At 35.8% G+C, this 26,202-nt stretch overlaps 2 protein-coding genes across 2 annotated transcripts; one reads left to right on the top strand and one right to left on the bottom strand.

The window, feature by feature from the left end:
* Window positions 1–1,467: 1,467 nt before the first annotated feature.
* Window positions 1,468–13,789, bottom strand: LOC132603085 (uncharacterized methyltransferase At2g41040, chloroplastic). The gene is made up of 8 exons (XM_060315970.1): window positions 13,445–13,789; window positions 11,610–11,710; window positions 11,376–11,516; window positions 6,436–6,517; window positions 3,638–3,831; window positions 3,413–3,524; window positions 2,465–2,569; window positions 1,468–1,883 (listed from the first exon to the last, which is right to left on the bottom strand). The coding sequence occupies exons 1-8, from the start codon at window positions 13,613–13,615 to the stop codon at window positions 1,755–1,757; spliced, it is 1,035 nt and encodes a 344-aa protein (XP_060171953.1). The 5' UTR covers window positions 13,616–13,789; the 3' UTR covers window positions 1,468–1,754.
* Window positions 13,790–16,612: 2,823 nt separating this feature from the next.
* Window positions 16,613–25,310, top strand: LOC132603086 (uncharacterized methyltransferase At2g41040, chloroplastic-like). Its single transcript, XM_060315971.1, has 8 exons — window positions 16,613–16,952; window positions 18,504–18,604; window positions 18,701–18,841; window positions 20,947–21,028; window positions 21,315–21,508; window positions 21,622–21,733; window positions 24,051–24,155; window positions 24,932–25,310. The coding sequence occupies exons 1-8, from the start codon at window positions 16,791–16,793 to the stop codon at window positions 25,142–25,144; spliced, it is 1,110 nt and encodes a 369-aa protein (XP_060171954.1). The 5' UTR covers window positions 16,613–16,790; the 3' UTR covers window positions 25,145–25,310.
* Window positions 25,311–26,202: the final 892 nt, after the last annotated feature.

Below are 26,202 nucleotides of genomic sequence, written 5' to 3' on the forward strand. Positions count from 1 at the left end.
GCTGCTGAGTCTTTGAGACTCACATTATTGTCTGCCGTTTATGCTTATCGGTGTAGTTGAGGAGCAGGTTCTTTGTCTAGGTTCCCCATTCTTTTTTAGCTTAGCTTCGACATCCATTTTGGTTTGATCATGCTTGATCAGATCTCTGCTTTCACATGCCTCCTCTTGTTTTAGACCTAACATTTTTGTGACCTCATGTTCCTTGAGACTACTAATGAGTTCATCAATGGTTAGATTTTGAAGGTCCTTGGTTTCAGTAATAACATTTATCTCATTTAGCCAAGAGTTTGAGAGAGTATTCAGCTATTTGCGAATCAAAACCTTTGTCTCCAAGATTTCCCCTTGAGATTTAAGTTTATCTCTGATTGAGGTAAATCTATCATGCATATCTTGGATAGATTCACCATCCTTCATTTCAAAAAACTCGTATGTTTTGTAAGCATTCCAGATGTCTCTTGCAGATCTGCATGAAGAGTTGTCCCTGTACTCATTTGTCTTACTGCATTCTCTCTTGAAGTTTGACTGCCATGAGCTAGATTCCCCTTCATTGTTTGATGAGGCATCCATGAGAACGATACCTTCTAGGTGTTAACCTTTTAGAAAGCACCCACTCTGATACCAATTGTTAGAGGTTGTGCGTCCACTAAACAGTATATGAGGAACCGGGTTGTTTACCAGTTCCCTGATGTAGTGCGAAAGTAAAGAAAGCAAGTTAATTACGTGGAAAACTCATTACTCAAGGGATTAAAAATCACGACCTACTCCAGTAGGATTTCAACTCCACTACACCAAGTAACTCAGATTACAACTGATTGTAAGCTAGGAATTAACTCACATAACCCCTCACCCTTACAATACACCCTATTATAACCTTCACACTTGACTACCTCTAGCCAAACAAACTAATACACCTAGACTAACTTTAGCCTAGTGCACCACTCAAGAGCTTGTGGAAGCAACCTTGAGAATTTAGAACACCTACAACTAGCTTCCTTTTAGTGAAGAGTAGGTTTACCAATTATAGAACAACAAAACAAAGACTCAACAACCTAAGGACTTAAAGCACCTTCAGTTCTGGGATCTGGTCCTTCGACTTGTTGAGACTTTGTTTTTGAGGAACACCTTGAGAGTTGGAGACTTGCACTTAGAATGGAGCGATTTTCTGATTTGTGCAAGAATGATGTTTCACTTGGGATATGTTGCGTATATAAGAGGAGAGTCAAGGTGCGAGTGACAGGGCATAGGCTTTGGACCATTTGGTCAAGCAGCAGTGCTGTATTGCTATATTGTGCCCGCAGCTTTACAATTGTAATGTTGAACTTTGAGTGGACAGAGATCTGATCCCTTATCAGGTCTCTAACTTGATCTTTCATGAAACCACAAGATGAAGGAACTCAACCAACATGCTCCCCTGTTAGTGTATCCGGATCTTTATACATGTTTGTCAAATCATCAAAACACTAAAAGTCATAGCACAACTTATCAAGTATCAAAACATATGCACTGTCTGAATTACAAAGCTCAATTCACGACTAGTAAAAATATACAAGTATATTCCAATAAACCAGGTGGGACAAGAACTAAATGCATATTACATGTGCTGATACGCCACTCGCGTGTTCAGTTACATTGTCTTTACCAGCAGTATTATTCACAATAAAGAATGTTCTTGAACTGCCTGAATCAACTTTACTATTATCTACAGGTTGAGATACATTGCACATCGTAGTAACACACTTTAAACCAGCCAAAGATCAGCATTTTTGTGCGGAAAACATGATAAAAGAGCCCTGAACTTTACTGGTATAGTTGATGAGACCGCAGGTTGTCACCAAGTCTTCAATCTCCTCTTGAGTGAAATAGCTGTAGGTCCGTGTAGCACTCTGCAATCAAAAGGAAATTTATTTTCATATCTCCCTGACAGAAACAATTATCTATCTGTCAGATACAAACCGTTTTCCTATATTTTCCTGACCATAGATTTTTCATCTTTCTTTCATGTTGACTCACTACTAGAAACAGAGGTTTTTCTCATCAGTGAAAATTTGTGTCATAAAACATGATATTCCCATCTCATTCCCGCCCGAACCAGCTCACTGGGAAACCGCATGGTGGGAAACAGGTTCATATTGAAAAGCTGAGAAACTTCCTAATTTTTTGTGTGAAAACATTACTATTTTTTCTTTTCTCACTGATTCAATCAAAATATCCGTGGGAATAGCCACTGAACATTTTTCAATGGGAAAATAGTGATTTTTTAGTAGTGACGGTTAGATTGGCTTGATTGGCGTTCTTCAGTTATTGTTCAGCAGTTTCTAATATAGTTAAAGGAAGAAAGTCTAAGAATCTTATGTTGTCTTATGTGTTGGTAACTATTCTTTGACCACTATAATCAACCAATTTCATGCGTCACTAAAATGGAGAAAATTTAGAGTATAATCAAGAGATGGAAATAAGTGTTTACCTGCTCCAAAGCTCTAAATATCGTAGGAGCAGAAGGATTGACTCGAAGAAATGTAGTGCCAACGAATACACCCCCGCTACGCAAAATCCGGTTGATTTCAGCAATCTGGCGAACAATAACAGCATCATCAATTGTAAATTTAACTTCATTCATTGAACTTGAAAATTCCATAAATCGCCAAACTTTAGTAAGCAGCAAAGAATTCAAATAAAACTATGCGGCAGCAATCCAAATTATAGGTTTATGAATTAGTAAAGAAGTAATCACAACCAAATAAATGTTACAACCAAAAGCAGCATGCAATGAAAAAGTCCACTAGGTCATCAACAATCAGATATTGCTGTCAGAAATACCACAACTATAGGTAGACATGGAAATGATTAAGCTGTTTCACTCTAAATATTTATCCACTTCCATTTTCTGCCCTTAAAATGAGCTCGTGTTTCTAGAAAAAGTTTCCTTTTCAGATTTTTAGGGGCTCGGGGTTGGTATCCTAAAATAGTGCTTTCTTGGCCCCGAATCAGTTGTCCTGTTTGCACTTGGTGACATTAATAACGGAATTGTTAATAAATATGTCGTTAAGTGTTAAATGGGCTTTAAGGAAAAAAACTCAATGGTTATTATGGATCAGAAAATGACAAAGTATGTTCATGCGGCGAAAAAGTGAGCCCATGAGAATAATTACGGTAAAATTGTATACCAGAAGATAAAGGGTTATCTGTGTTGCAGCTTCCGCTGAAATAGATCTACTAATTATTTCCCAATTTACATGATTAAGTCACCGTAAAGTCAATCCCAAGTTGGAAAAACTGGCCCAAAGTGTAAGACTCAATAGTATCAATATTACAAGAACAAGGTCTGACAAGCTATTGAAATCAATGTAGAATAAACTAACAGAACATAATAAAGGTGATTTTTCAAGGAAAGATTAAAATTTAAACAACTTACTGCATTGGACGGAGATGGCCAGCAATGCAAGGCAGCACCTGCGTGTACAGCATCAATTGATCCAGAGAAGAAAGGCAATCTGGAAACATCTGCCCTTACAAGAGCTAGATTGCTGCAATTTTTTATAGAAAAAGACATTCAAATCTTTCCTGTCTTAAAAGACAATTTCTAAACTAACAAGATTTCAGTGACTTGATATCCTATATTAGACAGAAAACCACTTACGAGCTTATGATGCTCTCATCATTCTTGATGAAATCATAACACTGGCGAAGCATGTTTTCAGAAAAGTCAAGTGCAACGACTCTTGAGTAGGCCCCACATTTGGCAAATTTCCTGGAAAACAACCCACTACCGCAGCTAATATCAACAAGAACACCACCTTCAGCAACTTTAAAGTACTCTTGAGCCATCTTAAACTGCATTGGACAATCACGCAGCAGTGAGTAAATTACTAGGTTCACTCTTTTCCTTGATGTTTAGGTAATATAGTCAAGGGGGTATCCCATGTACAACAACATACTCAGTGTAATCCCACAAGTGGGGTTTGGGGAGGGTAGAGTGTACGCAGACCTTATCCCTACCATGGGAGGTAGATAGGCTGTTTCCGATAGACCCTCGGCTCAGAAAAAAAAAGCAAATCCAAGTAGTCCGGAAAACGAATAACAGAAGTAAAGAAGCCTGACAAAATACTAAATAAAGCACGACAAAGCAGTTTGGAAAGAAGGAACAATAACGTAACTACCACAAAATCATACGACAATCAAAGTATAAGACACAACAGATAATAATAGAAATCAAAGGATAAGAAACTACAAGAGTGATATGAAGCGTTGACTACACTTAACTACATACTACCCTTCTACCCCGATCCGTGTCCTCCTTAACCTCCTATCTATGGTCATGTCCTCGGTGAGATGAAACTGCGCCATGTCCTGTCTAATTACCTCTTTCCAATACTTCTTCGGCCTACCTCTACCTCTCCTAAAACCATCCATAGCAAACCTCTCACACCTCCGCACAGGGGCATCCGCATCTCCTCTTCACATCCGTACCGGGGGTATCCCACGTAATGGGATCGATTGGGTTTGACATATTTTGAATCAATGAATAAATTCTTTTGTTATCATATATTGACATATTAGGTGGTCATAGTATAGCATGGTAAGCTGTTTTCGGTTAGTTTATACCAGTGTTTTAAAAGGCCGGGGGTGAGGCGGGGCGTTTTACTTAGTACGGGGCGAGGCGTAAGCCCCGAGGCACGGGGTGTAAGCCCCATGGATATTTCAATTTTTAATTTATAATGTAGTAAAATAGTATAATAACACACAAATTATAAAAAAAAAAAAAAAAAATATTGATAGTTTTAAAAAATTAAAAACATGATTAAAGAAGCTTATAGAAAACAAACTTCTAACATGATTTTACAAGTATAATTAATGCAATGATTTAAAACTTATAATGAGATACAAACCAACTCTAACATCTTAACTTTCAAACAATTAAAGAATCACAATTTCTTAAAGCATACTACTATCATACTATGCAATTTACCTCCCTAAAAGAAAATAATAAATAAACTTTATCATATTATAATTAAAACATCACTCCTCTATAAATAAATAAAAAATTACTTTCAACTAGCAAAATAATAAACTATGATAATTTTGAGACATATGACAAATACGTGAAGACCAATGACAAGTAAAGATGTAAAATTCGGCTATGTATTTTTAAAAGAAATGTTAAGTGATATTCACTCTCACAGTGTTCGCAAATAGTAAATATGCAATACTACGGTTTATTATTTGAGTTACTCTCAATTGTCTTATTTCTACAGATGAAAGAAACTATTAAGCATCATTCATTTAATAAAGAATTATGAGGATCAATAATGTTAATTGAGCAATTTGACACATAAATTATGTAAGAACTCTTAGGCGAGCCCCGAACGTTGAGCGTTAGGCATGTTTAGGGCGTACAGTTAGGCGCTTAAGGCGACTAAGCCCCACACGTAAGCCCCGAGGCATTTTGCCAATGCCCCGCCCCGAGGCGAGTCCCAAAACTGCCTTTTAAAACACCGGTTTATACATCAAGAAGCAACTATAGTTCTACCAGTGTGAAACGTGTCCAGGATATGCTCCTTCACCATTCCAGAAATCACCATATGCTTGGTGACTTTACACCGCGACTTCACAAGATGGAGTTCCAATTTTTTCAGGAAATAAACTAATTCACTGGCTAATTTATAGCAGGAAAAAAATCAAAGCATCTTTACTGGGAGAGGAGTAAATCCACACGTAGATAGTCATCTATACCTTGAAATTAGTAATTAGGACTGATACGCCAAAACCAGCAGCACATTTACTCCATGTAATTGCTTCAACTATTTCTAGTTTAATCCATCACAAATTCCTTTTAAAAAAAATATAATAAGAAAACTAAAAGCTTCCACCTAAATTTTCTTAAAAACCAATGGCACACACTTCGAAGCATGGTGGATAATGGGGCCAGGATAATTTCCCTTCTTTTAGTCTGTGCGAGAGTTCGAGTCAGTGATATCAAATATGTGTCTAACCCACACATCATGCATTGGCACGTTGCAGTCTTACCTCTAGACCAAGGTACTGGGGGCAAAATTTTCAAAAACTATTCGAATATTAATCCTAGTTTCACAATTTTGCATAATTACTTTAAAATTCTTACTCTATCAGTACCATTACAACTACATTTTCTTAATCTCTAAATTAATCAAACTAAATTGGGACAAAAGAAGTAAAATACTTGTCTATGGATATGATACAATCCTTATGAGAGAAAAGGCATCGATTAAGTGGCCAACACCTTAAACCTCTCATGCCCAAAAATTCTCCATCATGGAAAAGCTAATAGGTAAGTGACAAGTGTTATTTATGTAATGGAGATGAAAGAACTTATATCCAGCTATTTTCAGATTGATATTTAGTTATCCAATCCATAAAGCTACTACGGTAAAACTAATGTGAGCAATCAAAAAAATTTACCTCTTCGTCAGGACCAGGAAAACCACTTCGGTTAAATGCTTGACGCCAGCCTCTCTCATACAAGAATGAAACAACTGGACTCCTAGAAAAGGTAAGAGCACCAGCAATTAGAAATAAACAACTAGAAAATCAAAAGATATCAGATGAAGCCTAAGGGTCCTTTGTTACAAGCTTTAACTAGATGCATCAGGGGTCCAACAAAAAAGAAGCAGGGTGAAAAAACAGCTCGAAAACAGATCAAGAGAATTTTCAGCACTTTATTTGGAAATCTACTTAAACGAAAAAAAGAAGAAATGCTCAATCTAACAAAACAGAGAAGGCCACAAATTAAATAAACCATTTCTTTATAAAACATTAAGCAAAACAATCAAAAAGAATGAAAATGAAGGGATAAAATGCTATAAACCAAGAGAAAGACAAAGGAGATAAGCGGTCATTGTCAAATAGACTATAACCTAACAAATTACTTGCCACAAACCCAATACCTATTCGATGGGGCACGTAGTTAAAAAAAGGAAAGGAAGATTTTTGAGACATGTGGTCTTAAACATGCCATAACATTTGTGTGGTTGTAGGCTTTTGAAACTGGCGGTCTTAAACCTGCCATAACCTTTATATGGCTATAAAAGCTCATTAATGGAATAACGGGAAGTTGGCGTTAAATTGTTTCTAAATTTAGAAAGGGTCATTCTTTTTAGAATTGACTAAAAATGAAATAAGTTCACATAAGTTGTTTACAGACACAATCAATTGAACCAGCGGAGCGAGGGACTCAAGGAGGAAATAAAAGATGAATTGAGAAAATAGCATGTGATGTTCTAAGATTTGTCGATGCTGAATCATAGTGGTAAAATGTCGAGGTACAAAAAGCTGTTGAACCAAAAGAAGAGCAATATATAGGAAGTTACCAACAATGGAAAAATGGAGAAGCCTGTGTAGAGTATGAGCCAGCTAAGAGAGAAGATAAGAGAGTGATTAGCTAAGCCATGATCAAAACTTTAGAGGATTTGTACAAGAGAGAAGAAAGGTCAAGACTTAAACCAAGACAAGTCTATTAAAGGGCTCCGTAACAAGATGATAGGAGACATTGAGATAAAAGAGAAGAGATGCTAATAATTCGATTTTTATCGGAAACAACCTCACTACCTCCCAAGGTAGGGGTAAGGTCTGCGTACACTCTACCCTCCCTACACCCCACTTGTGGGATTACACGGGGTATGTTGTTGTTGTATGCTATTTCAATCAATTTTCAACACAAATTACGAAGACAACTTTACAGATCTTCACCATTATGTTGCAGATGGTATCCCCATAAAGGTTTGAAAAGTGCCCTAGAAAGGTTGTAGTACAGCAAAACCAAGCTATCAAATGTTAAATTAAGGGATGGAATAGGTGCCAACAAGTGGAAAAAATACTCTGGTTCTAATCTACTTTCTCAATGCTATTTTTTAACTTAGTTGACCTGAAATGGGTTGTGCCAAGTATTGGATCTGCGTTGAATAAATACTTGTTTACCCTAATTATGAATGAACTAATTGTACACATGATTAGGATCTATGATGCATGCAATTTGGAAATTATATTATGTCAATGGATGAAATTAGTAAGGCGATTAACCAATAGTTGAAACTTTGGAAAAGTACTGATGAGTCATAGCATTTCATAGTTTTGTTGATTGACAAACGATCCAAGGACCAGGTCCTCCATCAGGTCCCATGAGAGTAGTGCACGGTAGTTCACAGCTGTAAAGCTGCTGCACTGTTTTGGTAGAACTGCAGCAGCACAGCTGTATGTGTGCTAGGAACTAAAAGCTCTTGGAAAGTTACCACTCATGGTCACATGTTTCTCACATGCTCTAGATCTGTTTGGTCTCATATTTATACAACATGTTAGGGCATTATTTGACCTAACACTTGCAAGTCTAAAAAGCTATATCTCTCTCGAGTGTGGCGGCTACCTTTCTCAAGGTGTCCACAAGAAGAAGATCTCAAAAATCAGAGGGACCAGTTCCTGCCACTGAAGACATCTGAAGTCCTAGGATAGTTGAGTCTTGTTTTATGCTCTTAACTTGTATTCCTACATTGCTTGTCAAGAAGCATCATAGTAGGACAGATTTCAATCTTTATAACTTTGTTTTCTTGGCTAGAGTTAGCTAAGCATCAGTTGGGTCGTTGGCTAGAGGTAGTCAAGACTTGGAGCTTTGCAATAGAGTTATTGTAAAGGTGCTTACAATGTGTGTATTGTAAGGGTTAGGGAGAGTTTAATTCATAGGTTGCAATAGGTTGTAATTTGAAGTTGCTCAGCTTAGTGAAGTTGGAAATCCTACTGGGGTAGGTCGTGATTTTTAATCCCCTGAGCAAGGAGTTTTCCACGTAAATATCTTGCCTTATTTACTTTCCATTATTATCTGTGAAAACAGTTCAGGGACCAGGTCCCCCAGACTGTTTTGAGCAAACTGTCAGGTTGTGAACTAGCTAACGGTGAACTCATAGGTTCTATCAAGTACTCTAAAAAGTTAGGTTATCAAGATAAGTAGAAGTAAAAATCTACACATCACAAGTTTACCCTAATAAAAACAAAGAAGGTGGAATCAGATTAGACGAATTTGTGGTATCTAAATGTAGGCAATTCAGTATCCAGACTTAATCTTTCAAGAGGAAGACATGATAGATAAATATGTAACAGAGAAATTAAAAAGGATGGCTAAAATGGAGGAGCACCACGGTAGTGCTATAGTATAACATGATACCAACAAAAGGAAAGAAAAGTCCTTTAGAAAAGTTGTGAGATATGGGAGTGAATGTTGGTCCCCAACAACCTAACATATCTACAAGATGAGTATCTTAGAACACAAACATTAAGATTGATGTGAGGTTATACAAGATCGGATAAGAACAAAAATAATCACATGTAACAGAAGGTGTAACGCAACCAAAGGTGTGGCCTAATGGTCAATGAAGTGGGTTAAACACCATGAGGTGTCAAGTTCAAATCCCAGCAGAGATGATGCAATCCGAGTTGCCTCAAGGACATTTCGAGAACCTTCTCGGGGATTCCAAGTGTGGATGATTGCATGGGAGGATGAAGTGGAGAAAGAGGAGCAACAAGATGGCCAAATAAGTGAAGAGGATGGTTATGCGTGCAAAGAGGGGCTATTACTTAAATGCAAAGCCATCATTTCACAAAGGAAGACCAACCAAACAAGGCCTTTACTTCATTAAGGGTATAATTGTAATAGTTAGATGTCTTCCTTATTTTCCTAGTATAAGTAGTAGGATAAACATTTCATTAGACTTAGACTATTTTGATGAATGATATTTTGATACTCTATTGAGAGTTTGAGGGCTTGTTGAAGCCATTGATTGTGTGAATTTTTGAAAGGATTGGTTGCTTGGGAACTTATATTCTCTTGAGGTCATCCTAAGAGATTAGGTGCTTAGTTGTATGCTAATTGGAGGTTTTAGCTAATTAAAGAGCTTTAGTTGCCAATTAGTGTCTTCTTTTGTGTCAATCTATCTATCCTTTACTTTTCTTGTTTTAGTCTTGGTGGACTGAGTTACCTTGTACCTGTTGCTGGTGGGAGGTGGCAGGTATCCCGTGGAATTAGTTGAGATGCGCGCAAGCTGGCCCGGACACCACGGTTATTAAAAATAAAAATAAAAACAAAAAAAAACAGAAGGTGTACCATCACACATGAATGATAATATAAGAGAAAACATCTGAGATGTTTTGTGGTGTCCCAAAAGACCTCCACATGCACAGACTCATAAGTGCAATAGTATGACACTCAAAAATACTAAGGGACGAAGTAAACCCTTACACAAGAAAGTTATCTCAAAAAACTTACGACTTATGCAGTTAGCTACAGATAGAATATTGTGAAAGCAAAGAATCATATAGCTAGGCATAAACCAACAAGTAGAGATTAAAGTTTAACTGTAGTTGTAACATTAATAGTCATGACTCTATTTAATATGGTCAAAGATTTGTATGTCATCGTCGGAAAAGCGAAATTTAAGGAACCTTTAATCTTAGACAACCCCTAATTTGCATTTAAAAGACAAATTACATAGTATTAGCATGGACCCGAACAGAGCAAATGGATGTAGAAGATTCATATAGTTAACCACAACTAGTTCAGGATTGAGACATAGTTTAGTGGTTGATAGATTGATCAAATGATTCTTAGTAGACACTAAGCATGAACTGACATAGAACTTGTAAGTTCGTCAAAAACTTGTTTCTGAAAGTTTGTCAGATGTTGATGCTAAATCTCATTTTCATCCTTTTTTTTTCTGGATAGAAGGAAAGGAGAAGAACTTTGTAGAACAAAAATATATCTATAATGCAACTTTTAGGTTGAATTTTGGTTGTGTGGGGGGGGGGGGGGGGTTTTTTTTGGGGGGGGGGGGGGGGCAGCAAATATTATGCAGCTAACTACAATGGTTCCTAGACAGATATTTTACGTTAACATCCACACGCCAAATGGGTTGGACATGCAACACTACATACTCGCACCTGGTATGTACAATAAGCTGCATAACATAACTGGAATCAATGAGTTTTCCTTCCATAATTTCCACTTTCCTTACTATTTTAAACATTCCAGGATTTTGACTTTAAGTAATTACAAGTATATGTCCGAGGTCCATGGCAAAAAAAATAGGATACCTATCAACTAGGTAAAAGAAGTGAGTTACATCATAAACAAACATAATTTTGTGATAGATTGTGGTGTCTAAAAAACAAGGCAGTACTTATGCAAGAGGATGAAAAGTTAAGGACTTCAAACTCGAGTCAACATTTTTAGACGAAACATTAGAGCCTAAGAAAAACAAATCAGAAACAAAAAATAAATGCTAGAAGAACTGAATATAATTTTTTTAGATAATATAATTTAATCAAGCAATGACATGAATCTTGAAACAGTGCTACTATACCTGAATAGCTCAGTCCGAGTTGGCTTAGATTCACTGTATTCTTTTGTTCCGGAGGTAACAGTGAGATCAAGGTAGATATTTTTGCTTGAATATGACTTGTTACACTTATCACATTTGAAGCCCGATCTGTAGATTGCTGGTCTGCAAGTGAATTATATTCAAAGTCAAACAAAAATTAGGCCACACCTCGAATCACTGTTACTATGCATTTTCTATCTGAAAGACTAAACTTACACGTTAAATCCTGAAGGGCCTTTTCTCATAAGTAGTTCGTAACAAATTGGGCAAGCAAAAAATTCAGCTTCTGTAGCATCCTGAGCTGGAGTTCTCAATTCCTGAACAAGACAGGAGAAATGATTATAAACTGAAAACAAAAGGTAATTGCATCACTTAACCACATTAAGGGTGTGTTTGTTATGGAGGAAAACGAAAAATGTTTTCCAATTTTCTCATGGTCAGAATTTCTGGAAACTTAAAAATGAGGAAAATGAGTTCCCTAGTGGAAGTAGGGAAAACAAGCTCCATAAGTGGCATTCTACACTAATTGTCTAATACTCTCCCTCCATTCCTCCAACACATCCACCTCCATAGCCCCTGTCCCTACCACCCGCAACACCCCCAACCCCCCATGCCAACCCCAGTAGTGTTTGTCTATATTATATACAAATGCTTTTGAGATAATAGTTTTTGCTTATTTACCAAACACCAGAAAATAGGTGAGTCACAGAAAAAGGCAATTACGCAGAAAAAAAGCTTATGATTGTAACATTTGATCACGATCCTATGCATCAACGAGGAAGAGCAAATAAATATAGCTATGACCACTCTCTAAATTTAATACGAGTTCATCCATAGAACAAGATACATATTTCAATTTAATCGTTTATACACATTGCAATTTTACCAATCATCCAATTGCATTCAATACGCTCGTCGTGAAAACTTAGCTCCCAATTTTAAAATATTGTTATGAACTTCCGATTAGCTAATAATTGCATCAATATAGCAGCAATAAGCCAAAAATCATTTCGTGCATCATCAGTCTATGCATTGCACGGAGTCAAGGTATCAATTCGTCTAAAGATACATTGTATATATAAAGTTAAAATTATTCTTTATGTATATATAGTAGATGTTGTATCCCTTAGCTTTTTTCGTGTGTTTACTTCTTTATATTTTGAATATTCTTAATGAAAAGTCTAGCTTTGCCACTGAGTCTATGCTCCGACTCTAGCTTTGCCACTGTGTCTATGCTCCGACAACTTAAGCAGAACAGAGAACCCAACTAAAATCAAACTGGAATTAGCTATGAATTTTATTGTTAATCTGTCGCTAAAATGCTCGTAGCAAACAGAACTATTCGAAAATCCATCGCTAATCCATTTTGCTGTTTAGCCACACAATTTGTCCATCGCTAATTCCTTTTTTTTTAGTACTCCCTCCATCCCAATTTAAGTGTTTTAGTTTGACTGGACACAAAGTTTAAGGAATAAAAAGAGACTTTTAAATCTTGTGGTTTTAAATTTGCCATGTAGGATGTTTGAATTCTCAACTTACTACTTAATATAGAAAGGACACTCTCTTTGCGATAGACCAAAAAGAAAAGTAAGACACTTAAATTGGGACGGAGAGAGTAGTGAATAACAAACACCAATAGAACATCTGATGCTCAAAAAGAGACTCATGTTGATAAATTCAAGTTCCAACTTTTGATTTGCCTCATGTTTACACAATTAACATCAGAATATAATCAGTACTTCCTCCGTTTCATAATAAGTGGTGTTTTTAGCTTATGTACGGCCCTTAAGAAATTGTTCACTCCTAATTAGGAGTGTTTTTACTAACTTACACCTGATCAAATTTTCACTCTTTCTAAGTTACTTCTTTCCTAGAAAAGATACTTAATGATTCTTGATTATGTAAATAAGGGTCAGTTTGAAAGAATATTATCAATTTCTTCTTGAAATCCCAAAGCAGCACTTATTTTAAAACAAAATGAAAAGCCTAAAACACAACGGAGGGAGTAGTATGAAAAAAATGTTTCAAATTTTCCGAATTTCAAGAATTACCGGTTCTAAAGCAACAGCAGAGCTCACTTTGATTCTTGAAGTCAACCCACTTGAGTAAAACCGTTTAGGAACACTAATTCTTGAATTCCAAGAAACCCCATTTTGTTTTGTTGGAATTAAAGAACGATGATGATTTAAAGAAAGTGAAGGAGAAGTAGTAGTAGTGGCCATTTTATGTAATTCAGCTAAAACTGATGAGAAGTAGTAGTAGTGGCCATTTTATGAAATTTTTGATGATTTTGATTCATTTTTTGGTTCACTAGAAGTAGTCTCTTTTGTTTGAGGAGGAATATTAGCCACATCACGTTTGATTTTAGTTTTTTTACTCTAAAACCTCTCTATACTTCAAAAATGTTTGGGGTTTGTCCACATGTCCCAACCGATTTTAGATAGTGAAACATATCTGATTGAACCCCCCCCCCCCCCCCCCCCCCCCACATGACTCCGAGATCGGTAGGGGTGTTAACATTACAGAGGGTTGTTTTATAAAATTTCTATCATATTAATTTTTTAATTATTTTATTTTGTAGAATCGAAATTAGATTTTTGGAAACCGTCACATCATCTCAGTTTCTTTTTAATATAGGTATGGTTCGATTAATTTTTGATTTTTTTTTAAAAAAGAACATCATGTTATAGTCAGTAGAAAACGTTATAGACACGGTGTCTACATACTTCTATAGGACTTTGGTAAAAATTCTCTAGATATTTTTACTGTTTAAAAAATGATGAATCAAGAAAATATGAAAAACGATAAGAACAAAGATTGATCCTACTATTTTACGATAATATAAAACAATGTTAAGCAAAGACAAAAAGTATAATTTAGATCACACGAGGGGGCAAAAAATCAATCAACATGAGACTCAAGAACCAAGTCTACTAAGATTAAGTATCCAATAAGAGAAATTTAAAATCATACAAGAGGAACGATATCTAATACTTTGTAGTTTTCTATCCAAGATCGTTGGAAAACTTTTTAGCTTACAAGCCCGTTACTACTCGAGATGCTGGAATTAATTTAATTTCAATAGGAATAGTATAATAGGTTTCAGAATTGAAACTTTAGGTATTAATTATGTTGCTGGCTTGTAGTCGTTTTCATCATCCCGAACCCTAGACAAATTGTTTTATATTTATTATTTTTAAACTTAATATGTAGAATATGTTTTACACATATAAACTTATTTAGTATGGTTCGGTATTTTTCAGTTTATTTTTTATAAAATTAAAAATCAACCTAATTATTCGGTACAGTTATAAATTTATATAAAACTCCTCGGTTTTATTAAAAGAAACTTAAAAATTGATTCGGTACGGTCCGATCGGTTTAGTCAATTTTTTTGAAATTTATTGGCACCCCTGGATGGGGGAACTTAATGATTTTGACTAGACATCATCCAGCATTACGTTAATTTAATCAAGAAAACATATCTGAATACATGCGTTTTGTTAGAATCATGTTTAGATGTAGTGATTGAACTATCTGAGAAACTAATTTTCCTTCTTTATTGCGCTAATTCTCAAATTCTCATGTTATTTTGATAAGAATAATCGTGAATTGCAGTTGATCGGAGAGGATCAATTTCTTAAAGTTACTTTATACTTAAAGTTACACATAGAATAGAAGTATATGAGACGAGTAAGTTAATTTATAGCAATAAAGTCTTATAATGAGCTATTTATAGATAAGAATAATTGCACAAGTATGATGCAAACACGATGTACGTGCCTGATATGTGTCTTATTAGAAAAATTTATCATGGGTTCATGTGCTCCCAATTTCTAACATACAGTAGTTCAAATGTCTCAAGAACATGGGCAGCTGGACATGTGGACAATGCCCAATATTTTCTGAAGTGCAGAGGTTTAAGAATAAAAATCAGCGTGATGTGGCCAAAATTCAACCTCAAACAAAAGAGGTTGAGAAAAAAATGAATCAAAATCATAAAAAAAATTCCTCCCTTTCTTCTTCCTTGTGAAAACGCCCATTTACATAAGCTTGTTTATACCTCTCTACACAACTCACTGACAATCTAATCCAAGAAAAAGACAAGAAACCCTCATTAGTTTTAGCTGAATTACATCAATGACTACTGCTACTACTTCTCCTTCACTTTATATTTGAATAAGCCTGTATTTTACGTCAACTAGCCCATGTCATCCTTTATGTGAGGTAGCTTAATAGATGCTCAGGCATTGAGAAAGGACCCTTTCAGAGGCGAAAGGCCATGAGGAGATATGTTGAGATTAATGTGTATAATTAAAAGAGATAACATATTTTAAGTCGTTAACTCATGTTTGAGAATTCACACAAAGTTTTTTCAAATTTGAGCCAGAAATATTTTATAAAAACATTCTATTATCTATTCATCTGCTCAATCGAAACACGCTGTAATTCGTGTTTGAAAAAAATTTAATGACAAATTTAAGAGACTATCAATATGTTCCGCAGACAAATAAAATAGGCCATGGGACCTATAGGCTAGACACGTGGACAAAGCCAATATTATGAAGCACAGAGGTTTAAGTAGGCGTTTGGACATGCGATTTGAAATCGTGATTTGAAATATTGAGATGAAATCAACATTTAGACATGCATTTCATCTCATGGTTTGAAATCTCAAATCTCCAAAAAGGCATAATTTAGGATTTCAAACTATAGTTTCAAAATTTTTAAATATAAAACTTGACACATAATTTTATATTTTGTAAAAAAAAGATCGATAAGTTGGTAGATATTTTTAACAATTATTTCCCACCAATCATTTACCAACTTTTATTTATATCTATCATGTGAAAGGATTATATTAAAGAGTAGTTGCATTACTATTTATGTTAAATTTTCTTTTTTATTTAACTAAAGTTTGATCAATTGATATTTTATTTTTTAGAAAGACCTTCTAGTAGCGTATTAATTTTGTTATGAACTATAACTTGCTTATTTGATAAGATTCTATGAGAACTGATAATATTTTAATAGTTTTCACAATTTGTAGAGTTTTTATGCCTATAAAAAAATTACAACTTAACAAAATTCAAATTGCATATCCAACTATAATTTCAAATCATGATTTTATCCCATAATTTCAAACCATGATTTTAAATCATGTCCAAACGGCTCATGCGAGCAAACTAAAACTAAAATCTAACATGATGTAGCCAATATTCATCCTCAAACAGACACAAAAATGAATCAAAATCATAAAAAATTGCCTCCCTTTCTTCTCTCCATTGTGAAAACACCTATTTACATAGGCTTATTTATATATCTCTACACTCACAAACAATCTAATCCAAGAAAAAGACAAGAAACCCCTCATAGAGTTTAGCTAAATTACATCAAATGGCCACTTCTCCTTCACTTTCTTTAAATCATCATCGTTCTTCAATTCCAACAACACAAAATGGGGTTTCTTGGAATTCAAGAATTTGTGTTCCTAAACGGTTTTACTCAAGTGGGTATACTTCAAGAATCAAAGCTAGCTCTGTTGTTGCTGTTGAACCGGTAATTCTTGGAATTGGCAAAGTTTTAAACTTTTTTTTCTTTCACTGTGCAAATTATATTTTGATGTTTTTTTTTTGCGTAAACATGAGTTGATTTCTCAGACAGTCACTCAATGAATGGTAATTATTTTAAAAAGTCACTTTTTGTATTTTGCATAAGAAAGGTCAACCACTTAACCAATTCAAGTGATGTTGCTGACGTGGAGTGAGTCAATTTAATGCTTAATTAAAATGGAAGCTTTTTATGTTTTAAAGGTTGGCTTAAAAAGTTTTTATACCGGAAATATCACCTAAATTGGTTGAGTGACTCTGCAGGTGGACTGACAGTAGTGTGACTTTCTGTTACAAAAATAAAGAAAAGTGACTTTATGAAATAATTACAGCAATTAGTTGAGTGACCGTTTGAGAAATTAACTCCGTAACATGAAGCAATCCAAAAAATCTAACCATAGTTTGAATTTATCACCATGAATCTGTTTTGAGCATCAGATGTTCTATTGGTGTTTGTTATTTTTGTGGGGTTCTTGCTACATAAACAAACCCTCAAACTTGGCTGAAGCCTCAGCTAGCAGGTGGCAAGTATGCCCTTCAACTTTTGGTGTGCATAAGTAGGCACCTCAACTTGTATAAAGTTGAACACGTAAACACAAATGTTGACGTGGCACGGATGTGGCACCTCCAAAATGTATGTGCCACATCAGTGCCAAGTCAGCATTTGTGTTTACGTGTTCAACTTTATACAAGTTGAGGTGCACAAAAACACAAATGTTGACGTGGCACGGATGTGGCACCTCCAAAATGTATGTGCCACATCAGTGCCAAGTCAGCATTTGTGTTTACGTGTTCAACTTTATACAAGTTGAGGTGCTTACTTGTGCATACTCAAAGTTGGAGGACATACTTGCTAGTTGAGGCCAAGTTTGAGGGTCTGTTTATGAACTATGGCTTTTTTTTTTTTTTTTTTGGTTTCTCTGTTCTGCTTAAGTTGTCGTTACATAGACTGATGATGCACGAATTGATATTTGGTTTATTGCTGCTATATTCCTGCAATTATTAGCTAATTGTAACTATAATATAAGTTTGGGAGCTAAGTTTTTATGATGAATGTGTTGAATGCAATTGGCTGTTGGGTAAAATTGAAATGTGCATAAACGATTAAATTGAAATATCTTTTTCTTTTTTGATAATTATGGTGTCCGAGTCCGCATGAACGCACCTCGACTAATTTCATGGAGTACCTGCTACCCACCAACACAAGTTTTGGGTAACTCTATCCAACAAGGCGGCTTGGACATATGAGAAGAAATCACCTAGTGTTTTATGGCTGAATTATTAGATCAAGAAAGCTGGTCATAGCTGTATTTCGTTGCTCTTCCTCGTTAATGCATAGGATCATGATCAAATGTTACAATCATGAGTTTTTGCCGCATATTTGCCTTACTTCATTCTCGACTCTTGTCATTCTCTTAAAGTTTAACACTTTTTGTGGTTAAGTGATGCATTACCTTTTGTTTTCAGTTTTATGTATAATATTTTCTCCTGTCTTATTCAGGAATTGAGAACTCCAGTTCAGGATGCCACAGAAGCTGAATTGTTTGCTTGCCCAATTTGTTATGAACCACTTATGAGAAAAGGTCCTTCAGGCTTTAACGTGTAAGTTTGGTCTTTCAGATAGAAAATGCATAATAATAACAGTGATTCGAGGTGTGGCCTAACTGTTGTTTGACTTTCAATTTAATTCACTTGCAGACCTGCAATCTACAGATCGGGCTTCTATTGCGATAAGTGTAACAAGTCATATTCAAGCAAAAATACCTACCTTGATCTCACTATTACTTCCGGAACAAAAGAATACAGTGAATCTAAGCCAATTCGGACTGAGATATTCAGGTATCATAGTGATGTTTCAAGTTTCATGTCTTTGCTTGAGAAAATGATAAAAATGGTCCGTCATGTTTGGGAGTAGGTTCAAAATAGTCCCTAAAGTATGGTTTGAACAATTTTGATCCTTTAAGTTTGCCAAAAGTTAACACTTTTGGTCTCCGTCAAATATTTTACAACTCTGTCCGTTAGATTTGACGGGATCTTTGGAAAAGAAAAAATCAAAAACACTAGGAAACTCCCATCAAATCCTAGAAACTGCAATATAAAAAATTGTACTGGACACCAAACTTGACCAAAAAAAGCTGAATGTGCACCTAAAAAACTACACTACACTCTAGAAAAAGACCAAAAATAGTAGAAGCCGCAAAAAAACGAACCTCCAAATGTGAGTTCCTGCTACTTTTTTTTCTCCACAGTTTCCGTCATGTCTAACAGACAGTTTGTTAAATATTTGACGAAGACCAAAAAGTGTTAATATTTGGCAAACTTAAAGGACCAAAACTGTCAGAGCATACCTTACGGAAAAGTGTTAATATTTGGCAAAGTTAAAGGACCAAAGCTGTTCAGAGCATACCTTAGGGACTATTTTAACCTACTCCCAAACACAAGGGAACATTTTTGCCATTTTCGTCTTTGCTTGATTAAGTTATTTCCAGTTTTCCTGGTACCGGTTGTTAATATCCGATTAGTTTTAGGGCTCTGAAATTATTTGCCTAAAGATGTCGACTCTAGTTTGAAGACAGTATCTTTTCATCCGTCCTCCCTCACATAAGTATCGTTTTGTTCTTGTGACACCACACAGAAAAGCAAAAGTATACGTATTGGGCTGTAGCTGTACTTCTTTTACATACTTAATAGCTATCCCATTTTTAGGCATGGACCTTAGACTGTTAGACATTTACATTTAATGCTTGAAATCAAAATCTTGTAATCTTTAAAATAACAACTGAAGTGGAAACTATGAAAGTGAAACAATGTTGGATATTGGGTCGTCCATGTGGGGCTAGCATAACCAGTGGTTAACAGAAGCTGGTGAGAAAGCTTCTTTGATATACATAACTTGATTCACTTCTTTACTATTCATCTCTCTCAGTCATAATAGCTTATACATTTCTTTGTTCTCTTAATCTTGTCCTTCGGTTTTGGTACAAGCCATCTAAAGCTTTACCAACAACTTTGCTAGTCGCTTTCTTAGCTTTTCTCATAGCTCACTTATACTCTTCAAAGACCACTACTTTTTTTTCTGTTGGTGAAATCCTTTATTACTCTTCTTTTGCTTTAACAGCTCCTTGCACCTCCTCCTACTACCACCAAAATTCTTGTGTTGAGATCTTAACCCTTTCAAACACGCCTATATAGAATTATCCTTGCTACTTTCTCAATGCAACTTGTCTCTCATTAGGTTGTCCATAAGTTCTACTTCCTCTTTCAATTTATGTGGTGTAGCTTTACTAGACACAAAGTTTAAAAGAAGAAGAAAGACTTCCGGGACTTGTGGTTTTTAAACATGCCATGAGATTTATGCAGCTATAAAAGCATTGCCATTAAGGGTAATATGGAAAGTTTGATGTTAAATTTGTTTCCGATTATAGGAAGGTGCCATACTTTTTGGAATAGAGTAATAAGGAAATAGTATCACATAAAATGAAACAAAGGAAGTATTTGGTTTTTGGAAAAATGTTAGTTTCTAAGTCCTCATACCCTTGCTGCTGTTGTCTTTCTCTTGGTCTATAACATTTTATCTTTTGATTTTCATTTTTTTTTCTTTGGGTTGTTTTTGTCGAGTTATGCTTTTCTTCTCTATTACTGGAAGTGCCTTCTGGCTAGACTATTCACAATATTTGCCTTGATTTAATTTTCATCCCATTTTTCTATTATAACTATCATATCTAAGTAGTAAAATTTGCTGATTTATGAAAAATCTCCTTATTCTTGCTTCAAACTGGTGGCCTTTTCTCTTTTGTTAGACTAATCTTTTCTGCTATTTTCATTTAAGTCACTTTCCAGTTGAAAAGCTGAGAGTTCTCTTCATGTTATATTCAGAATTTGTCTGATGTTTTTAGATTTTTGACATATTTATTTCTGATTGCTGGTGCTCTTACCTTTCTAAGGAGTCCAGTTGTTTCATTCTTGTATGAGAGAGGCTGGCGTCAAAGTTTTAACCGAATTGGTTTTCCTGGTCCTGATGAAGAGGTAATATTATTTTATTTCTCTGATTAGATTTATCTTAATAGTTTTATGGGTTGGATAACTAAAAATTAATCTTAATAGTAACCATTACAAGTTTTTGACCTTCCTACATATAAAAGAGGTTGTCACCTATCCAATAATTTCTCCATGTTGGAGCATATCAGGGGCTTTATGAAATAAAACACGATACACTTAACCAGTAAATTCATCTATATCCTGAAAATTTTGAAGTCCATCTTGATATGTTAAGGTCACTAAGCTTATGATTGTTGTTTTGATATTTATGCAGTTCAATATGGCTCAAGAGTACTTTAAAGCGGCTGAAGGTGGAATTCTTGTAGATGTTAGCTGTGGTAGCGGATTGTTTTCCAGGAAATTTGCCAAATCTGGGGCCTACTCGAGAGTCGTTGCACTTGACTTTTCTGAAAACATGCTTCGCCAGTGTTATGATTTCATCAAGACTGATGAAAGTATCTCAAGCTCGTAAGCGATTTTGCTGCCTAATATAAGATATCAAGTCATTGAAATTCTCATTAACTGGGAGTTGTCTTTCAAGAAGGATATAATTGAACTTCGTTTTTTATGAAAAATTGCAGCAATCTAGCTCTTGTAAGGGCAGATGTTTCCAGATTACCTTTCTTTTCTGGATCAGTTGATGCTGTACACGCAGGTGCTGCCTTGCATTGCTGGCCATCTCCGTCTAATGCAGTAAGTTGTCTAAATTTTAATATTTCCTGGAAAAATCATCTTTGACTTATAGCCTGTTTGCCAAGCTTCCAGAATCTGTGAAAAGTGTGTTTCGAAAAAAGTACTTTTGGAAAGTAGTAGTTTGTGTTTGGCTAATCAATTTGGAAAACACTTTTGCCAATATTAGAGCAGTAATTTGTGCTTGGCCAAGGTTCTAAAAGTGCTTTACAGGAAAAACTACTTTTTTTAGCTTCTGAAAAACAGCTTATGCTATTACTTAAAAGCATTTAGTTTCACCTAAAAGCTTGGCCAAACACATCAACAACAACAACAGACCCAGTGTAATCCCACAAGTGGGGTCTAGGGAGGGTAGAGCATAGGTAGACCTTACCCCTACCTTGGAAGGTAGAGAGGCTTCCGAAAGACCCTCGGCTCAAGGCAAGATGAAAAAGAGGCAGTAGCAATAAGCAGAAAAAACAACGAGATAATAGGTAACCGAGGCTAAAGAAACATGTAGTAATATAAATCTCGTAATTCTTGGCCAAACACCTCAACTTTCTAAAATAAGTAGGTGTTTGGCCATGAAAACCAAATATTTTTCACTTTATTTAGAATTTTGAAGTTGGAGTTGAAGATGAAGTTGTGCTTGCAAAGAATATTTGGTAGTTTGAATGTACTGAAAGTGAAAAAAGTGAAAACAGGTTTTTAGGTGTTTTTAAAATTCCAAATACAACAAGTTGTATTTGGAATTTTCCATTGCCAAACGTTGATTTTCAAATAAAGTGAAAACGTTTTCCGGGAAAAAGTGAAATTCTTATGGCCAAACGGGTCCAAAATATTTTTGAAAATAGCATTTTTGGAATTCTCTATCTCCACGAGGTAGGGGTAAGGTCTGCCACACTCTACCTTTCCCTGACCCAACTTGTGGGATTACACTAGTTCTTGTTGGAGGAATTCCAGGAAGCTTGGCCAAACAGGCTATTAATCAACGAGCTACTGTTCAATCCCAAACTAGTCAAGTTCAGCTATGTCAATCCTCTATATCCATTCTGCTCTATCCGACCCATTCTATTCCAATAGTGGTAGAATGTATATAATTTGTCTTTTTAGGTTAATTAGATGTCTTATTAGATTAGGGCTCTCTTAGTCACACACTTGCCCCTGCATTGACATTTAGGTTTCTAACCAAACTAAAAGGACTCGTGCAAACGCTTGAGCTAGTACAAGGGTACCCAAAACTAAGTTTTAATTCTACTAGTTAGTATTGCCTGTATGCTAGGTCTGACTAGAAGTTCAAAAATGAGTGGAGCGAGGGGTTTTTTTTTTGGGGGGGGGGGGGGGGGGGGGTGTGGGGAGCTCAAGTGGCTTTCACTCCTCATAGAGTTAGCTTCCACTGTGTTATGTTGTTAGTTAATTCTACATTGATTCTGATAGCTTGTAGGTCCTTGCACTTGTAAAATTGATGATATGAGTCTCTTTACCAAAAAAATTGATGATATGAGTCTTACACTTTGGGCCAGTTTCTCCGTCTTGGGATTGACTTTACGGTTACTAAACCATGTAAATTGAGAAATAAGTGGTAGATCTATTTCAGTTGAAGCTGCAATATAAATGGCCCTTTAGCTTCTTCTGTTGCCAAATTAGTTTGTCAATTGGTCCAAAATCGACGTCCAGCTTCACCTCTTGGGCCTTCCCAATATAATACCTATTTTCATATGTTAACTAACAACAACAACATTCCCTTTTCTGTGTACAGTAATTGTACTCATGGGGTCATTTTTAATGTGGATGAACAAATCTTTCCCTTTTCTGATACGTAAAAACCAGAGTGTTTGTGCCCCCTTATACACACCCATTTACAACTTAAAAACTGATTTTGAGCAAAGAGGAGTACCATTTTAGGATGCCGATCCCGAGCCCCTAAGCATCTGAAAGGAAGGTTTTGTAGAAATGTGAGGTCATTTTAAGGGCAGGAGATGGAAGAAGATTTACATAATTTTGTACACCACGTCTTGAACATTAGCTGATGATAAATATTTGGTAACCAAGATAGTGTCAGGAAACTTAACCAGGAGCAAGTAATGTGGTCCGGGTAAACAGCTTAATCATTTCTCTGTCTACCTATAGTTGTGGTATTTGCTTACACCAATGTCTTATTCTTGATGAGCTAGTGGACCCTTTATTGCATGCTACTTTTAGTTGTAATATTGAAATTTGGATTCCTGTCTTTAGTCTTAAATGTTTGCTGCTTACCGAAGTTCAGTGATTTTATGGCATTTCTCAAATCATTGAATGAAGTCGAGCTTTGAACTAATGATGCCGTCTGTTTGTCTTTCAGATTGCTGAAATTAACCGGATTTTGCGTAGCGGGGGTGTGTTTGTTGGTACTACATTTCTTCGAGTTAATCCTACTGCTCCTACGATATTGAGGGCTTTGCTGCAGGTGAATTTTGTTTTCCATTTTATGATTAGACTCAATTTTCTCCATTTTACACTTCACATGAGAAATTGATTGATTATACTTGTCCAAGAATACAAACTAGTTACAAACACATAATAGATGTCGCAGACTCTTCAAAAATGTCGACGGATGCGAGTGGTATTCTCCAAAAGTAGTGCATTTTTGGAGAATCCAACACGGGTGCAACAACATTTTTGGAGAGTCCGAGCAACATGTAATGCAACATAAAATTATTCGGCTTTCTTCCCACTAGAACACTTACCTATATTAGAAGTTGCTAGAAACTAACCAAAAAGTGCCAATAGAGGGTGTGTTTGGTATGAAGGAAAAAAAAATATTATTACCAAGAGTAATATGTAATCTAGCAAAACACTATAGGGGTGGGATGGGATAGGGAGTGGGGGTTCAAGGGTGGCGGGGCATTGGATGGGTCGGAAGAAGACAATGAACTTGGAACGTCATTTATGGAACTTGTTTTCCCTACTTCCGTTAGGGAAGTCATTTTCCTCATTTTTAAGGAACTTGTTTTCCTAGAGAAAATGTTTTTCAAAACTTTTGACCAATCAAACATGAGAAAATTGGAATGAAAAATGTTTTACTCCATATCAAACACACGTATTGTTATCTATCTAGTCTAACCATCAACATGACAAGCCGAAAAAATCTATGGTCGAGACTCATGATAGTGGAAAAGGGCTCCTATCTTATAGATGATCGTTTTTGTCGAGATATGAAAGTAAATTTCCTTTTGATCGCAGAGTGCTGGACAATCCAGTCCAACTTACAACTTTTTTACTGAAGAGGAGATTGAAGACTTGGTGACAAGCTGCGGTCTTGTATATACCAGTAAAGTTCTGGGCTCTTTTATCATGTTTTCCGCACAAAAACGATCTTTGGCTGGTTTAAAGCGTGTTACTTTCCCTGTTTTAATATGTTACTCACTTCGATGTGCAATGTATCTCAACCTGTAGATAATAGTAACGTTGATTCAGGCAGTTAAAAGACCATTCTTTATTGTGAATAATACTGCTGTTGAAGACAATGTAACTGGACACTATCAGCACATGTAATATGCATTTAGTACTTGCCCTTACCTTGTATATTGGAATCTACTTGTATATTTTTATTAGTCCTGAATTCAGCTTCGTAACTCTTGACAGTATCCATATTTCGATACTAAATCATTTTCCTTCAGCACAAGAAAAAGAAAAGGAAGAAACATCTTTCGTCTGCGGGGAAGAAATTATTAGTATGTGATTATCCTTATCATTTAAAGAAAAATGATTAGTGTGTGATTGCACCCAACGGTGTGGTCCGCAGTCAATGAAGTGGGTGAAAATCATGGTCAGGGACATCAGGATCCAAGTTTCAGTAGATATAGAAAACGGTAAATGATTTCTTTCCAGTTTGCCTAAGCCAGTGGCGGAGTCATAACCAAGGAAGGAGGTTCAAATGAATACCCTTTGTTGAAAAATTGTACTACGCAAATAAGGTAATATATATATATATATATTGCCCTTGTAGTGTTCAAAAATTGCTGGAGGTTACAATTTTTTTTTTTTTTTAATGTCCTTATTAAAGTTTATTGCTTATTCATGGCGCCAGTCTTTGGTGTAGAAAATTATCAAGGTACATGTGTTGATGGGAGATAGGGGATACCTGCTAAAATAGTTGAGATGTGATCAAGGTGATCTTGTTACTATCGTTATATAAAATGATTAGTATGTAATTGGATGCAGAAGAATCTCTATGTCATCCGTTACTGGTAAGTTTGCTGAGGAATCAGCACACTGAAATAATGGAACCAACCATATATAAATAAGTTTGTCTGAGTGAACATTGCTGGAACTGTTGCAGGCTTTAGCTACATAATCTCCATTTCCCAATAAGGCATATAGCTAACTCTGGTACCGCGCGCTGCCGAATGTGGGTTCTGTTCTTGTAATTCATCGCGTCCTGCTTGACGAATAGAGATGGCAATGGGACGGGTCGAGGTGACTGTTAGCTGGTTGGGGCAGGATGGAGCTCA

This window comes from Lycium barbarum, chromosome 7, assembly GCF_019175385.1.
Source record: "Lycium barbarum isolate Lr01 chromosome 7, ASM1917538v2, whole genome shotgun sequence".
NCBI classification, from domain to species: domain Eukaryota; kingdom Viridiplantae; phylum Streptophyta; class Magnoliopsida; order Solanales; family Solanaceae; genus Lycium; species Lycium barbarum.

Coding starts and splice junctions, on each gene's coding strand:
- LOC132603085 (XM_060315970.1), bottom strand. CDS start 13,615: ATGGCCACTACTACTACTTCTCCTTCACTTTCTTTAAATCATCATCGT. Junction 6,518..11,375: donor ACTCGGACTGAGCTATTCAG/GTATAGTAGCAC, acceptor TACCTTTTCTAG/GAGTCCAGTTGTTTCATTCT. Junction 1,884..2,464: donor TATTTAGAGCTTTGGAGCAG/GTAAACACTTAT, acceptor TTTTGATTGCAG/AGTGCTACACGGACCTACAG.
- LOC132603086 (XM_060315971.1), top strand. CDS start 16,791: ATGGCCACTTCTCCTTCACTTTCTTTAAATCATCATCGTTCTTCAATT. Junction 21,509..21,621: donor GATGAAAGTATCTCAAGCTC/GTAAGCGATTTT, acceptor GAAAAATTGCAG/CAATCTAGCTCTTGTAAGGG. Junction 21,734..24,050: donor GGCCATCTCCGTCTAATGCA/GTAAGTTGTCTA, acceptor TTTGTCTTTCAG/ATTGCTGAAATTAACCGGAT.